Raw genomic sequence first — 17,453 nt, forward strand, 5'->3', positions numbered from 1 at the left:
ACACATGGCCAGATGAAGGCAAAAAGGACACAAAGCCAAGTTCAGATTAATATTTTGATACAGTAATTTATGAGAATAAACAATAGAGGCGGGATGAAGTAAGTCTTGCGATATTTGCTGAAACTTCAGAAAGACCTCCACTGAGGCAGTACATTTTACAGTAGGAAAGAGTCAATATTCTTAAAGTTTTTAAAAAGAATCAGGTTCGGATACAGCAATCTGAACCCGATTTGCTCAACCCTAATGCCAATATTGTGATATAAATGTGTACATTCAATGTATTACACCACTGTGTACATTATCCTTGGTATGTGACAACAATGTGTGCCTTAGCCTTGCTTGGTTACTGGTTATGTCCCTGCACCTGCCTAATATTGTGTGGGTCTGTATCATGCTGCCAAAACAACTTTGACCTGTTAAGGCATGGACTTCACAAGAAGGTGTCCTGGGGTGTCTGGAACCAAGGTGTTGGCAGGAGACCCTTTTAGGGCTTATTCACACATCAGTCAATCAAGGACATGTTCTGAACAGACAGCACATGTATCCATTAATTTCGGTGTGGTTGCTCTGCAACAATGTTTAGGTAGGTGGTATATGTCAAAGTAATGCCCACACAAATGACAGAACCCAAGGTCTCTCAGAAGAAAATTACCTGTAGCATTATAGTTCAGTTATGGTAATCAAATGTAGAAATTCAGTTATTTCAGAAAGACTGATCTTCTATGTAGCATTGATATGATGGGGTTTGCATAGCCTGCGCTGTATTAAAAAGGAGTTCTGCACAATTAGGAATTATGAAATTAGGCTCAGCTTCTCCCAAAAGCTGAAAATTCAGGTTTAACTACAGTTACACCCATACTCTGTCTCCGTCTGGGGTGGCTCTTCTGTAGCTGCCCCAAGCCTGGATGGATGACATAAGATCATATCTAGCTAGTTAGCTTCCTTACAAAAGCACAAGGAAGAAATCCTTGGGGGGGGTTTTCAGCCGCGTGCTGCGCAATTTTGTTTAGGTAAAGATATTCAGGGTTCCCCCCAAAATATACCCTTTTAAGGCCTCATGCACACAAAGTTGTTTGGGCCCGCATCCGAGACGCAAAAAATGCAGCTAAGATGCAGACCCAAACAACGTTTCTTCACTTCAATGGGGCTGCAAAAGATGCAGACAGCACGGCCAAGGATAGGACTGGTCTATTGAGGGCCAGACCTTCTGTTCTGCAAAATGTGGAACACACACAGCAGGTATCAGTGTTTCGCGGATCCACAAATTGCGGACCAAAAAACATAGTACAGCCATGTGCATGAGGCCTAAGGGTAAGAAGCATTAGTCTGAATTATTTTATGCAGGCTATGTGGTTTCTTGTTAGATATAAAGAAAAAAAAGACAAACTTACCTTGGGTGCACACAGCGTTCGAGCCATCCGTCAGGGATATATGCACCTATTATATATTTTACCTCTCTTTACATAGAAGTATTCCACACAGTATACTTTTTTGTGGTAGTCCTTTAGGCTATTTGCACATGTGGCAGATAATGCACAGTTTTTTTCATGTGGAAACATGAAAATGGAGTAATACAGCACCAGCAAAGTGAATGAGATTAGACAAAACCCATTAAATCTAATTAACGTGTGCATTTTGAAATCAACAGCAGGTCAACTGCAATTTTTTGTGCAGATTTCACCCTTTGGGGCAGCAGTGGCTCAGCGATTAGTTGGGATCCTGGGTTCGTATACAACCAAGCACAACGTCTGCATGGAGTTTGTAGGTTCTCCCCGAGTTTGTGTGGGTTTCCTACCTTAGATTGTGAGCCCCGTTGGGGACAGCTTGATGCTAATGTCTGTAAAGTGCTGTGGAATGTGTCAGAGCTAGTTAAGGGAGTATAATAAAACAAATTCTTGGCAAAATCACATCAAATCTGCAACAAAATCCGGACATAACACATGCAGATTTTGATGAGGGCTAACTTGTAGGATACAAACAATAAAACAAGTTTTAACTCTTCAGTGTTAAAGGGAACCTGTCACCTGGAAAACACATATTAAATCAACCACAGTACCTTAAAGTATCCCTCAGTGTGTTGCTAATCATGATTTTCTTTCCTCATTCTGTCTCCTCATATTTGTTAAAATCGCAGTTTTAATGTCTGTTGGCGCCTTCTCCAAGTCAGGCTTGAAGTCGAGGGGGCAGCGGCCTCCTTGCTTCAAGGCACGATTACCCCGCCCCTTACCCCTCCTCTCTTCTCGCGCAGTGCGCTGCCTGTTACAGCGCGATCCTGGCTCCCTCACTCACCGCCTTCATTTTGCAGACTGCGCATGCGCCGTTCAGTTCCATCGCTTCTCGTCTTTAGCGTGAGCGTGATCACTGGCTTGCGTTCTCCAGCGCCTGAAGCCAGTGATGGAACTGAACGGCGCATGCGCAGTATGCAAAATGAAGACGGTGAGTGAGGGAGCCGGGATCGCACTGTAACAGGCAGCGCATGGTGCATGCGCGATAAGAGCGCGGTCCTGGCATTACAGCAATATGTCCATTACAATGTAGAGAGGAGGGGTAAGGGGGCGGGGTTATCATGCCTTGAAGCAAAGAGGCCGCTGCCCCCTCGACTTCAAGCCTGACTTGGAGAAGGCGCCAACAGACATTAAAACTGCGATTTTAACAAATATGAGGAGACAGAATGAGGAAAGAAAATCATGATTAGCAACACACTGGGGGATACTTTAAGGTACTGTGGTTGGTTTAATATGTGTTTTCCAGGTGACAGGTTCCCTTTAAACAAAGGTCATCAGTGTACAACAGCATCCCAGTCCAGTAGAGGCAGAATACATTAAGTATATCATCACTTAAAGGGGTTGTCCGTTTCAGTAAGAAAGTACATGGGATCCTCCTGCGAAAAAAGAACTGAGCATTACTTACCTAATAGATCCCACGCTGCCTCAGCAGTGCACCAAAGAGGCCAATGATTGGCTGCAGCGGTCAAGTGTTGTTGACATGACATCATCACTAAACAAAGCCCGGTTGGGATGACCAAAGCAGCGGTAACTAACACTCAGTTCTTTTTTTTGCAGGAGGATCCCATGTGTTGTCCTACTACCCCACAAACTACAACCAATGTGGCTCTGCTCAAAAGGTTACTATAATCCTGCCACAGCTCTCCATGGCCCATGAAAGAGCGGGGACTCGTTTTCTTAGACGTCAGTAAGCCTGGCTGGAATGACAGATCTGATAATGTCCACCAGTACCCATTTTCATCTTGGAAACACATTCAAGACTTCCTGGTAGAACCTTGGGGTTCTGTGGAACCCAGTCTGTGATGTCCTGCCCAGTCCCAATGGTATTTATGATTAATGTAGTAGACACAGTTTAGTTCCAGCTTTAGTTTTATTGTATAGATTGTGTACAAACAAGAGGCTAAAAATGCATTGGGATATTTAACAAATACAATATAATTCCCTTTTTAAATATTATTTATCCACTTTAGAAAATAAAAAACAACCATCAATGTATCTGGGGTTCTTGTTCCTACCCCTCACACTGGGGTAAAAACGCCAAACATTCCAGCCTTAAAGGCTTTCAGAATCCTCCTAACTGTAAGAGCTGTTGACCAAGAAGACAGGACAGTGAAATGAAACAAAAGGGGTCATATTGTAAAATTGGATCCGGTATAAGGTCATCGTGTGTCCATAAAGGTTTGTGCAATATCAGGAGGTTTTTGGCTGACTAGTAGAAAAACCAATGGATCAGAACACCTAAAAAGACCTCTTTATATGAAGACGTATAGACCCTATATTAGGCTATCACAAAGGATGAAATTATAAAAGAGCAGACACAGGTAACCTGTAGATGTAGGTGATCTGAGTGTGAACTCATACTCAATTCTCCTATTATATTGTGATGAAGGGCCCGTACTAAATAAAACATGTTGCCGTTTTGAGGTACACTAAACTGGGGATTACCACTTAGGCTACTTTCACACTCGCGTTTGGTGCGGATCCGTCATGGATCTGCACAGACGGATCCGCACCGATAATACAACCGTCTGCATCCATTCAAAACGGATCGGTTTGTATTATCTTTAACATAACCAAGACGGTTCCGTCTTGAACACCATTGAAAGTCAATGGAGGACGGATCCGTTTTCTATTGTGCCATATTGTGTCAGTGAAAACGGATCCGTCCCCATTGACTTACATTGTGTGTCAGGACGGATCCATTTTCCTCCGCATCGTCAAGCGGACACCAAGACCCGCTTCCAGAGCAGAATGGAGACTGAACGGAGGCAAACTGATGCATTCTGAGCAGATTTTTATCCATCCAGAATGCATTAGGGCAAACCTGATCCGTTTTGGACCATTTGCGAGAGCCCTGAAACGGATCTCGCAAACGGAAACCAAAACGCCAGTGTGAAAGTAGTCTAACCAATAAGTCATAAAAAAATGAAAATTTACATTTGTACTTTTTAATAAAGAAATAAATAAATATAAATTAAAATTGGAATAAACTGCAGACTCTTCCTCTAGTTCCACTGCACTCCGTATAGTCTGGGCCACCCCGCTAAATCACCCCCTTCTCGCTATGAGGGGGGAGATCCAGACAGTCAGCTGTTTGACGAGGCTGTGGAGCTCTGGGGATGCTTCTCACAGCTCAACAAGCATAGTGCCATCCATTGGACAGCAGCTGCGTTTGGTATTGCAGTTCAGGTCCATTCACTTGAATGGGACTGAGCTGCGCCTAGGCCACGTGACGTTAACGTCCTAGGTCAGGAAGAGGCCATGGCGCTCACTGGTGACAGTTTTGAACAACCCCTTAAAAATTTCGAGGTTTATCAACTCTTCCTAGAAATATTTTCTAAAGAGTGCTGCTGTTCTGATCAATTGGTTTCACGTTGCTTATGGCCCATTCTGCTTAGATGGTATGACCAGCCATGTGACATTGTTTCCCAGACTTTTTTCTCATCATTCTCATTTTATATTGCTGCGTCTAAAACACATTCAAATACAATTTACATTATATGAATTTCTGCTCAATGGTGACAGAGCTCTAGGATCTAGAATCCCACTATCTAAGATAACATGGTGGGAGATGCTTTAAGACGTCTTATCTTTTAATCGTCTCTCAACCCCAAATCCTCCACTTTCCTCCACTTAAACATTTAGGAGGATTCTGGTTCCATATTGCAAGACATCGCACACAAAAGCACCATATGTGCTCAGTTACCGCCCTGCAACCCCCTCACCCCAAAAGGCAAGGCGGCCCACTTCATAGCACATCACACGCATGACATGCCCTTGTACTCGCTGTGCACAGATCACACCTAAAACTGTACAACAGGGTAGTGAAATACGTGGAGAAAAGGTCTCCACATATCTGGCAGTGAATGAAGCACCTGAACACAGAGACCAGCTCCGCTTTCACTCTGTAAAATTGTCCAATACATTATTCCATCAGCCGCTGAGTGGAGCAAATACTGGAGATAAAGTCAGTAACTCACTTTATGGCTTCAGATCCCAGTGTAGACAATTTAGCCGGTGACGCAGGATATTCTGTTGCACAAACTAAACAAATCTACCAAGGCCAAGAGATCATTTTCTAACAATCATCCTATAAATGTAAAAGGTAGCATAGCTGCACAGTGCTGTATTACACTTTTCTGTAGCAATGGGCTGGGAAAGAATCGCCGATTAAGATAAATGACATTTAATAAATCTATTAAGAATTGTTCAATCTGAAGTTTCCTGCAAAAAACGGGATCCTGATTTTTGGATAGAATTTCTTTTCACATTGAAGGCTAGTCAGAAGAAAGAACCAGCTAAAACATGCTGCAAATATCACAGACTATAAAAAAAATGTTTCAAAAATTACTACAAATACACCTGAAATAGGCGCAAGGAAGTCCTACGCCCAACGCTAAAAATGTGGACCTTCGATACATCCAGCATTGGAAAGGTTAATACAACAGCAGGTCTGTCTTGGTGGCTTATCCTGACACCTAGTGGCCGGGCCAAGTTCTGAAGCTTATTGGAAAGAGTCCTATATAGAATAAACATTAGCTATTGCATTTATATATCATGTTAACACTGCATTGACAAGTAGGAGCTGCAACTTCTAACTAGATCACCTACAGTCTAATCAGACATGAGAGAACATGGCGTTTTGGGGGTGCAATAAACATACATAGTAATGACTGGAATGGGGAATAATAAAAAAAAGCACTGGGGTTCCTTTTATTGTGGAGAGATCTACAGGAAAACCTTAGGATCTTTTGGCTCTTGAAGAGATATGGATGGCTTCCACACCATGCTGTGGTGTAGGGATGGAAGCCATTGGTCCACTGCTGAGCTACAAGTTACCTATTAGCTAATAAATAAATAAATTAAACATTTAGCACTTTTCTGTGCCAGTACATTTCTAGTGCAAGCCTCATATTGATTTAGGAAAAAAATCACTGTCCCTCATTCTCTTTGGCTTGTAGGAAAAAGCCCAGAGACAGCACACATCTCCTTCAGCTTCAGTAATAAGAACAGCGCGCGGGCGGGTACTGGGTTACACTTCCGTTGAGAAGAGTATGCTCTGACGTTTGCTGTCTGGGGTGGGAATGGTGTCTAGTTGCAGAAAATACAACAGAACCTGCACCTGAAAAACAAACCAACAAAGGAAAAGGCATAAATTCAGGCCCAAAACATGGTACAATTAAAATAAATAAATAAAAGTGCAAATCTGAGACCTTTCCTATGTGTTTTGCAGTGTCAATAAACAGTGGGAGAGATTTATCAAAACTGATAAAAAGGGAAAAAAATGGCTCAGTTGCCCTTAGCAACCAATCAGATTCTACTTTTCATTTATCAGAGCTCCTTTTGAAAGGTAGAATCTGATTGGCTGCTATGGGCGGCCTTTACACCAGTTTTGATAAATCTCCCCCACTGTGCATTTATGAGCGTGTCCCCACAGCTCAGGACGCTCCCTCTGCCGGCAGATTAACATAGCCGCACATCTCACACGGCCTTGGTAATCCTGTTCATGCACTGTTACTGCAAGTATCGGCACATGCGTGATGATATCAGAGCGAATGTGCCGCTAAACAAATTTTAGCGCGGAGCGCACAATTGCTGATTCGATTTACCAGGCAGATCACTTGTGTATGCACAGATACTCACAGTAATGTGCAGCCATGCTAATCTGCCAACACATTAGAGAATGATCTGTAGAGGGGCACTCTCTCACAGACGTAAAATTCATTCAATAGTTTGTCTTCTACCTATAAAAGCATTTTATTAAGTCCAACAATGAGGACTTTAAAGGGCATCTGTCAGCAGATTTGTACCTATGAAACTGGCTGACCTGTTCCATGTGCACTTGGCAGCTGAAGACATCTGTGTTGGTCCCATGTCCATATGTGCCCGCATCGCTGAGAAAAATGATGTTTTAATATATGTCAATGATCCTCTAGGAGCAACGGGGGCGTTGTCATTACACCTAAGGGGCTCAGCTCTCTCGGCAACTGCCGCGCCCTCTACACTTTGATTGACAGAGCCAGGCAGTGAAAACTTCATCATGCTCGGCTCTGTCAAAGTGCAGAGGGCGTGGCAGTTACAGAGACAGCTGAGCCTCTAGGAGTAAGGGAAACGCCCCCGTTGCTCCTAGAGAATTTGCATATATTAAAACTCAATTTTTCTCAGCAATGCGGGCACATATGAACATAGGACCAAACAGAGCTGCCAAGCGCACAAGCAACAGGTCAGCCAGTTTCAAAGGTACAAATCTGCTGACAGATGCCCAATAACACTAAGGTAAGACAGGCCCACCAGAAGATTCTCCAGTGTGTCATATTGTGTGCCATAGTGTGACTATAACCCAATAATGGGCACCAAAGGTCCAGCAGAAGACAACCAGTCACTTTCTATAATGGACTATTTCTTACTGGTGGGTTAAAAAAAAATAAAAAAAAAATAATAATCATAGAAAAATAATCTCCCCTAAAAACACAACCTTTATTAAACCAAATAACCCAAAAATAAGATACGCTGGAGACCTAAATTGTTTATCAGAGGGAATATCCAATCGGTTTATGAAGACCGGGGATCTAGCTATATTCTGTCCATACCGAAGCGGAATAGAAGCCCTGAAAAGAGCGATCCCACTATCTTCCAAACTTTCCCTGAATGCCCTAACATAAAGGTTATGTTTTTAGAGGGGATTATTTTTCGCTGATTACCAAAGTCCTCTATGTATCCAGCCTAGCTGAAGGCGTTAAAACAAGGTTTGTGATTTTATTTTATTTTTTAAACTCTTTTATTAACATCAGATTAATGTCATCAAGATCAAACATTCCAGTTACAATTCTTAATACAAACAGAGTTAACGCTTCAGTCTCGAGGTTGAGTACAGGCCGCAGACTAGGGATCGACCGATATAGATTTTTTAGATCCGATAATCTGTGAACTTTCAGGCCGATAGTTTATAGCGCCATTTTATATATTATATCAGTTGGCAGTGGTGGTGGTGAAAATTTGCATTTGGCACTAGTATATTATAAATGTATGGTAAATTATAAATTAATAAAGCCCTTAGTTGGTAGTCAATTTATAATTTACATTTATAATATACTAGTGCCAAATGCCAATTTCCACACCATCCCCCCTTCTCACTGACTTTATTTAACCCCTATCAGACCTCAGATCAGACTTTATTTAACCCCTATCAGACCCTAAAAAAAAACTCCTCACCTCTCCTGCGCCACGGCTCCTCTTAATCACCGGGTCCGGTGTCGCGCTCCCCTGTGTTCTCCGGCCCGCACTGCACTGTCACCTGACAGCGTGCAGAGTCAGGTCATAGTGCGTGCACTACGTCCTGACGCTGTACGGGATCAGGACAGTACAGCGCAGGCCCCATCAAAGAAGACCAGGGAGGGTGAGTATCGGAAGCACTTGCTGCGCTTCTTCCCTGCTCCCGATGCATACTAGTGAGCGCTTCCATAAGCTCTCACTAGTATTCGCTTTATACGCATTATCGGCAAGGTTAGATGCAGATACCGATAATTAGCAAAATCCTTAATATCAGCCGATAATATCGGTACTTCCGATAATCGGTCGATCCCTACCCCAGACCCTGTCAAATTTTTTGTGGTTTATTGCGAACACCAACACTATATATGGTAGTATCTGATTTATCTGCAGTTTCCACATGGATAAGTTCGGCGTATTGGGGTCGTACCCATCTCAAAGCAATACACTTACGTGCCATGAAAAGGGATTCCCTTAAAAAAGTTGTCGTATATAGGTCCCATACATCTTCATCCATTATTCCCAGTAGGCAAACCTCAGGGGTGCAATCCACCTGGACTGGCAGCAGATTGGAAAGGAATGCAGTCACCTCCCCCCAAAATGCGGCAAATGGGCTGCATCTCCAGAAATCTGCCTCTAGTTCCCCACACCGAGGGCATGCCGTGGATACCGCTCTACCCATTCTATGTAGCCTAGTTGGTGTGAGATATGCCTGATTAATAATATATAGTTGGATTATTTTGTTATTGACCGCTGGTGGTACTTGTAAATGAGATTCTAATAAAGCCGGTATGGATTCTTCTGCAAGTGTGGGTATCCATTTTTTCCATTTGTCAATTACTGTGAGGGGATTGGTACTAACCTTCGCCTGGACCAGGTGTGAGTAGATTACTGATACTAGACCTCTAGGACCTTGGGTTTTGACTACTCCTATGAGTGGGTATCTCGAGATCGTTAGGCCGCCATTTGGGAATTTACTCTGTATGGCGGATCTAAGTTGTAAATATGAGAAGAAATGTGTTCTGGGGATATTGTATTTCTATGATAATGCCTCAAACGTTATTACTCCCTGATTATAAATGTTTCCAAGGGTTATAACCCCTGCCAATTGCCATCTATCCGCTCCCATAACCACCTGCGTTTGTGGCAGCGATTGATTGCCCCACATAGGAATATCAGAAACAACCTCTGTAAATTGTGACAGTGTTTTAGCCTCCTTCCATACTGTTTGGGCTAGCTTATGCAGCGGCAAAAGTGGCTTCAGGAATTTAGGGGGCATTTCCAGAACTGACCATAACGTGTGACAATTCAGGTATTGTTTTAAAAAGTGCTCCGAGGTGGGCAGGTTATCGGTTGTATACCAGGTATGTATGAGCCTTAATTGGCCCGCTAGATAATAAATGTAAAAGTCCGGTAATGCCATACCTCCCTCTGTTTTGGGACGTTTTAATGTATCTAGACTAAATTTGGCACGAGATCTGCCCCAGATAAAGGCTTTGGTTAGGGAGAGGTCTGTGATTTTTTGGTGGATTCACAAATAACCTACTAGACCTTGATGATATGACCTGTGTATACTATAACACCATAACACCAGTGCTTACAATCCAATTAGTAGTGGGTGCATATGCTCTGTAGAGGTGGTGCTATACTTAGTGTTACAAACCTTGATGAGGATCTTTATGCATACAAAGACTTGCAATGAGAATGCAATGAAATAATGCATAGAAAGTCTTTTATAACTATGAGTTTCTCGGAACATTCCATAAGTACAAGGGTGCCTGCACATGAAACCACAGCATAATATAGAACCAGCAAAGTGCAAAAGATTAGACAAATCTCATGTACACTTTGTTTTTTTTGTTTTTTAGGTGCAGAAATTAACCAGTTGTGCAGATTTCACCTTTTTCCATGGAAGGTTGATATCTGCAGAAAATCCACATCAAATCTGCACCAAAAACCACATAAAAATGAAACATTTATGTCTTTTTTGTGAAGAGTTTTTGTACACAAATCTGCACCCTATAGTGGCACATTTATTAAAACTGGCATTTCAGACGCCGGTCTTAATAAGCGCCTCCCCTGGCAGTGGATCGCCAAAGTTATGTAAAGGCGCCGGCCTCTACATAACTTTGGCGTGCCTACCGCCAATTCTAAATATAAGACAGCTTCCTTGCTGTCTTACATTTAGACCATTTTCTAAACCTAAACTAGGCGTAGAAAATGATGAATGAGGCGGGCCCGCAGCCCCATCCCCCACCCCTGCCTACTTTTTCAGACCTGGTGTGAGCGGGGATAAGTCGCAGATTGTGCCACAACATGGCGTGTCACAGAAGTGGCGTAAATAACTAAAGCCTTTATGTACAAAAGTATTTACTTATGATTTCATTAGCTGTGTAACAACACCATTTGATGTCATTAAGAACCATGTATAAAATGATAGAAAATTAAAGGGGTTGTCTGGGCTACAGATATTGACGACCTATCCTCAGATTAAGTCGTCAATATCAGACCAGTGGGGGTCTGACACCAGGAACCCCCAGAATTAGCTGTTTCTGGCAGCCACGGCACCGGCAACTGTACAGTGAATGGAGCAAAAGAAGAAGGCTTGGTACACTGCAGATCAGCTCCCATTCGCTGCAATGGATGCTGGCATGGCTGATACACCGTGTACAGAGCTGTCTGCTTCTAGCTCTGTACACTATATAGTTTCCAGCAACGTGGCTACCCAAAACAGCTGATGGGTGGGGAGCAGTGTGTCAGACCCCCGCTGATCCAATGTTCTGAGGATAGGTCATCATTATCTGTAGCCCGGGCACAACCACTTTAATACATAAATTAGTAAGTAAGTAACATTAAAAAAGTGTGAAACTCAAGGATACTCCCAGCTTACCTGCGACATCACTTCCAGACTCCAGCTGTCTGCCATACTGATCGGCTGGGTGGGGTTGGTAGGGATCTTGCTATCCTTTTCTGAAGGGCGGAGTAACGTTGGACCAAAGACTGTGGCAATGTTATGAAGGGACATCTTATTCTGACCCTCCTTCTCAGCCACCCTAATACAAAATACAGGACAGAATTACAAAAAGTACATTACCAGACAAAACAGCTCCTTGTTGTGATGTAGGGTTAGAGCCTGAAGAACATATTTGGTTCACACGTTGCTGTAAAATGCCGCACAGCCAAAGGTTCTACAATACGGTTACTGGTCGCAGTTCTTACATGTTTACCAGTAAAAGCCACGTGGCCAGTAACCTTATTGCAAAACCGTGGTGAATCACTGTATCATCATCATCTTCACCCAAGGATTTTTTTTAAATTGAATCTGTCAACTATTAAACCAGGCACAATGCCTTATAGAGCTAGCTGGAATGAAGGTAATGATGTCTTTCACTTGGGAGCTTTCACACACGGCAGAATTTGTTGCAGAAATTTCTGCTACTGAAAATCAGTTTCATTCACCTGAATGAGGTCGTTTTTGATTTCTGTCGTCACCGTTCAGCCTTGTATGAAGGCACCATTAATGATCTGCTCCTTCATACTTAGTACTTCTAATCCATATGCAGATGAGCAGCTGAGTGCATCAAGGGTGGTCCTACACCACTCGGTGCACCCGTATTCCTTCTGCCAGCCCCTCTCTGTTTTTGACTGACAGGGCCTGGTGAAATGACTATGAAAGAACCAAGAAGGGGGGGGGGAGGCAGGAGGATCAAGGGTCCACAAAGTGGTTTGGGCCGGCCCTCAGTGCACTTAACTGCTCATTTGTATATTGTTAAAAACAACTTTTTCTCCAGAATGAAGCAAAGGATTAAAATTATAACATTACATTGAGCTGAGCTAGCCCTACAAGATATTCGCCCGGATTTACCAATGTCTCTGCGCCTAAAATCTATCCTAAAGGGGGTTCTCCAGGAGTTTTTAGCAAGTGCCCACAAGTTAGCGGAAAATGATGATTTTTTATTTTTTTTTCTTACAAAGTCTCATATTCCACTAACTTGTGACAAAAAATAAAAAATTCTAGGAACTCGCCATGCCCCTCACGGAATACCTTGGGGTGTCTTCTTTCCAAAATGGGGTCACTTGTGGGGTAGTTATACTGCCCTGGCATTCTAGGGGCCCAAATGTGTGGTAAGGAGTTTGAAATCAAATTCTGTAAAAAATGGCCAGTGAAATCCGAAAGGTGCTCTTTGGAATATGGGCCCCTTTGCCCACCTAGGCTGCAAAAAAGTGTCACACATGTGGTATCTCCGTATTCAGGAGAAGTTGGGGAATGTGTTTTGGGGTGTCATTTTACATATACCCATGCTGGGTGAGAGAAATATCTTGGTCAAATGCCAACTTTGTATAAAAAAATGGTAAAAGTTGTCTTTTGCCAAGATATTTCTCTCACCCAGCATGGGTATATGTAAAATGACACCCCAAAACACATTCCCCAACTTTTCCTGAATACGGAGATACCACATGTGTGACACTTTTTTGCAGCCTAGGTGGGCAAAGGGGCCCATATTCCAAAGAGCACCTTTCGGATTTCACTGGTCATTTTTTACAGATTTTGGTTTCAAACTCCTTACCACACTTTTGGGCCCCTAGAATGCCAGGGCAGTATAACTACCCCACAAGTGACCCCATTTTGGAAAGAAGACACCCCAAGGTATTCGCTGATGGGCATAGTGAGTTCATGGAAGTTTTTATTTTTTGTCACACGTTAGTGGAATATGAGACTTTGTAAGAAAAAAGAAAAAAAAAAAAATCATCATTTTCCGCTAACTTGTGACAAAAAATAAAAAATTCTAGGAACTCGCCATGCCCCTCACGGAATACCTTGGGGTGTCTTCTTTCCAAAATGGGGTCACTTGTGGGGTAGTTATACTGTTCTGGCATTTTCCAGGGGCCCTAATGTGTGGTAAGTAGGTAAATGACCTGTGAAATCCTAAAGGTGCTCTTTGGAATGTGGGCCCCTTTGCCCACCTAGGCTGCAAAAAAGTGTCACACATGTGGTTTCGCCGTATTCAGGAGAAGTTGGGGAATGTGTTTTGGGGTGTCATTTTACATATACCCATGCTGGGTGAGAGAAATATCTTGGCAAAAGACAACTTTTCCCATTTTTTTTATACAAAGTTGGCATTTGACCAAGATATTTCTCTCACCCAGCATGGGTATATGTAAAATGACACCCCAAAACACATTCCCTAACTTCTCCTGAGTACGGCGATACCAGATGTGTGACACTTTTTTGCAGCCTAGATGCGCAAAGGTGCCCAAATTCCTTTTAGGAGGGCATTTTTAGACATTTGGATACCAGACTTCTTCTCACGCTTTGGGGCCCTTAGAATGCCAGGGCAGTATAAATACCCCACATGTGACCCCATTTTGGAAAGAAGACACCCCAAGGTATTCAATAAGGGGCATGGCGAGTTCATAGAATTTATTTTTTTTTGGCACAAGTTAGCGGAAATTGATATTTTTTATTTTTTTCTCACAAAGTTTCCCTTTCCGCTAACTTGGGACAAAAACTTCAATCTTTCATGGACTCAATATGCCCCTCACGGAATACCTGGGGGTGTCTTCTTTCCGAAATGGGGTCACATGTGGGGTATTTATACTGCCCTGGCATTCTAGGGGCCCTAAAGCGTGAGAAGAAGTCTGGAATATAAATGTCTAAAAAAATTTACGCATTTGGATTCCGTGAGGGGTATGGTGAGTTCATGTGAGATTTTATTTTTTGACACAAGTTAGTGGAATATGAGACTTTGTAAGAAAAAAAATAAATAATTCCGCTAACCTGGGCCACAAAAATGTCTGAATGGAGCCTTACAGAGGGGTGATCAATGACAGGGGGGTGATCAATGACAGGGGGGGGGTGATCAATGACAGGGGGGGTGATCAATGACAGGGGGGGGTGATCAATGACAGGGGGGTGATCAATGACAGGGGGGGGTGATCAATGACAGGGGGGGGTGATCAATGACAGGGGGGGTGATCAATGACAGGGGGGGTGATCAGAGAGTCTATATGGGGTGATCACCCCCCTGTCATTGATCACCCCCTGTAAGGCTCCATTCAGATGTCCGTATGTGTTTTGCGGATCCGATCCATGTATCCGTGGATCCGTAAAAATCATACGGACATCTGAATGGAGCTTTACAGGGGGTTGATCAATGACAGGGGGGTAATCAATGACAGGGGGGTAATCAGGGAGTCTATATGGGGTGATCACCACAGTCATTGATCACGCCCCTGTAAGGCTCCATTCAGACGTCCGTATGCGTTTTGCGGATCCGATCCATCTATCAGTGGATCCGTAAAAATCATGCGGACATCTGAATGGAGCTTTACAGGGGGTTGATCAATGACAGGGGGGTAATCAATGACAGGGGGGTAATCAGGGAGTCTATATGGGGTGATCACCACAGTCATTGATCACGCCCCTGTAAGGCTCCATTCAGACGTCCGTATGCGTTTTGCGGATCCGATCCATCTATCAGTGGATCCGTAAAAATCATACGGACCTCTGAATGGAGCCTTACAGGGGGTTATCAATGACAGGGGGGTGATCAGGGAGTCTATATGGGGTGATCACCTCCGTCATTGATCACTCCCCTGTAAGGCTGCATTCAGACGTCCGTACGTGTTTTGCGGATCCGATCCATCTATCAGTGGATCCATAAAATTCATACGGACCTCTGAGTGCAGCCTTACAGGGGGTTATCAATGACAGGGGGGTGATCAATGACAGGGGGGTGATCAGGGAGTCTATATGGGGTGAATAAGGGGTTAATAAGTGACAGGGGGGGGTGTAGTGTAGTGGTGCTTGGTGCAACATATTACTGAGCTACCTGTGTCCTCTGGTGGTCGATCCAAACAAAGGGGACCACCAGAGGACCAGGTAGCAGGTATATTAGACGCTGTTATCAAAACAGCGTCTAATATACTTGTTAGGGGTTAAAAAAAAAACACATCTCCAGCCTGCCAGCGAACGATCGCCGCTGGCAGGCTGGAGATCAACTCTCTTACCTTCCGTTCCTGTGAGCGCGTTCACAGGAAATCTTGCGTCTCGCGAGATGACGCGTATATGCGTGATTGTGCGCAGCGCTGCCACCTCCGGAACGCGAATCTGCGTTAGGCGGTCCGGAGGTGGTTAAAGTGTTGAATTAACCACTTGTGGACCACTCATTGACTATAGACGTCTGTCCAGTCTACACTTAACTGTGCAGAGCACGGTTCTAGGTTCAAATCTGACCAAGGACAACACCATGGAAATGAGCAACATAATAAATCCATCATAATCGTTTTTCAAAGTGTGAAAGTAGCCTAAACATATATCATACACTGAAATTTAAAGGGCTTGTCCGGCAATTCAAATAAATGTTTTTCTTGTAGAAGAAAATAATCGTACCAGTTTCACATTTGCTACAGGCTGTTCCAGCAGAGGTATTTGTCCAGCCGAATCCGGACATATTTACATTATAGTCAATGGGGCCAGTGGGCATTCTGTAAACGTCCGGCAATGCCGGATCCAGAGAGCTCTGCCAGCTTTAGCAGGCTGTTCTCTGCAAATGTTAAACAGGCCTAAACAGATTACAAAAAGGATAAAAATAACTAAATCTGACAAGCGGGAAGCAAACAAAAAAAAAAAAAAAAGGTATGGCAGCACAACTTTTCACATACAAACAATAAAACTGAGAAATAAGGATCATTCTAACTTAAAGTGGTATAATACCTGCTATAAATGAAAAAAATAGAAGCGTTTTGCGCACATTTTTGATCAAACGTGTGTCGGGCCCATCTACCAGGCGTCAAGGTGTCTTCCGCAGATGGGTCCCTAACACTAACAGAACTGCCTCTCCTGGGCTTGACTAAGCCTACAATATTTAGGGCAGTGTAGGAACCAGCTACATATATAAAACTGTTTCACTGAAAAATATACCTTTAAGGATAGTTGAAATAATAAAATCACTATCACTGAAAGCAACTACCTAAAACTTAACTTTTATTATAAATACTTTAATAACAAAACAAATCCCAAAAGGACTCATATATAAGAATACAACTGCAGAAGGAGCTAAGATAACCTGGACAGGCAGCCAGTAAATAGGGACAGCACATCCATACACCTAATGTCTGTCCCTAGTTAACCCTAGAAAAAGATCCTCAGCCCAGAGATACACCTGGATGGTAGGCGCACTCTGTCCGCGTGCCTTGGCTAACCTGTCCTTACAAGGCCCTAACTTCAATCTAATCCACGATACGTGATTGAATGTCCCGTAAATTTGATACGCAATACTTGCTTGGTTCACAGTCCCTTACTTGGTATATAGGGACTAGGTGTATCTCTGGGCTGAGGATATTTTTCTAGGGTTAACTAGGGACAGACATTAGGTGTATGGACGTGCTGTCCCTATTTACTGGCTGCCTGTCCAGGTTATCTTAGCTCCTTCTGCAGTTGTATTCTTATATATCCTTTTGGGATTTGTTTTGTTATTAAAGTATTTATAATAAAAGTTAAGGTTTTAGGTAGTTGCTTTCAGTGATAGTCAGCTAAATATATACCGTATTTTTCGCTTTATAAGACGCACCTGATGATAAGACGCACCTAGATTTTTGAGGAGGAAAATAAGAAAAAAAATTTTTTAACCAAAAGGTGTGCTTTTGGAGGGGTTTTGAACTAATGGTGTGCTTTTG

General features: G+C 43.1%; 1 protein-coding gene across 2 annotated transcripts in view; it reads right to left on the bottom strand.

The window, feature by feature from the left end:
* Positions 1-4,626: 4,626 nt before the first annotated feature.
* The window catches only part of BCR (BCR activator of RhoGEF and GTPase), an 80,083-nt gene continuing 67,256 nt past the window's right edge, over positions 4,627-17,453 (bottom strand). For both annotated transcript variants that reach the window (XM_040416426.1, XM_040416427.1), the window contains exons 22-23: positions 11,665-11,827; positions 4,627-6,627 (exon numbers count right to left, since the gene is read on the bottom strand). In XM_040416426.1, coding sequence (XP_040272360.1) covers positions 6,538-6,627; positions 11,665-11,827 — 253 coding nt within the window. In that variant the 3' untranslated portion in view covers positions 4,627-6,537. The remainder of the gene's footprint in view (positions 6,628-11,664; positions 11,828-17,453) is intronic.

Source organism: Bufo bufo, chromosome 2 (assembly GCF_905171765.1).
Source record: "Bufo bufo chromosome 2, aBufBuf1.1, whole genome shotgun sequence".
Taxonomy (NCBI): Eukaryota; Metazoa; Chordata; class Amphibia; order Anura; family Bufonidae; genus Bufo; species Bufo bufo.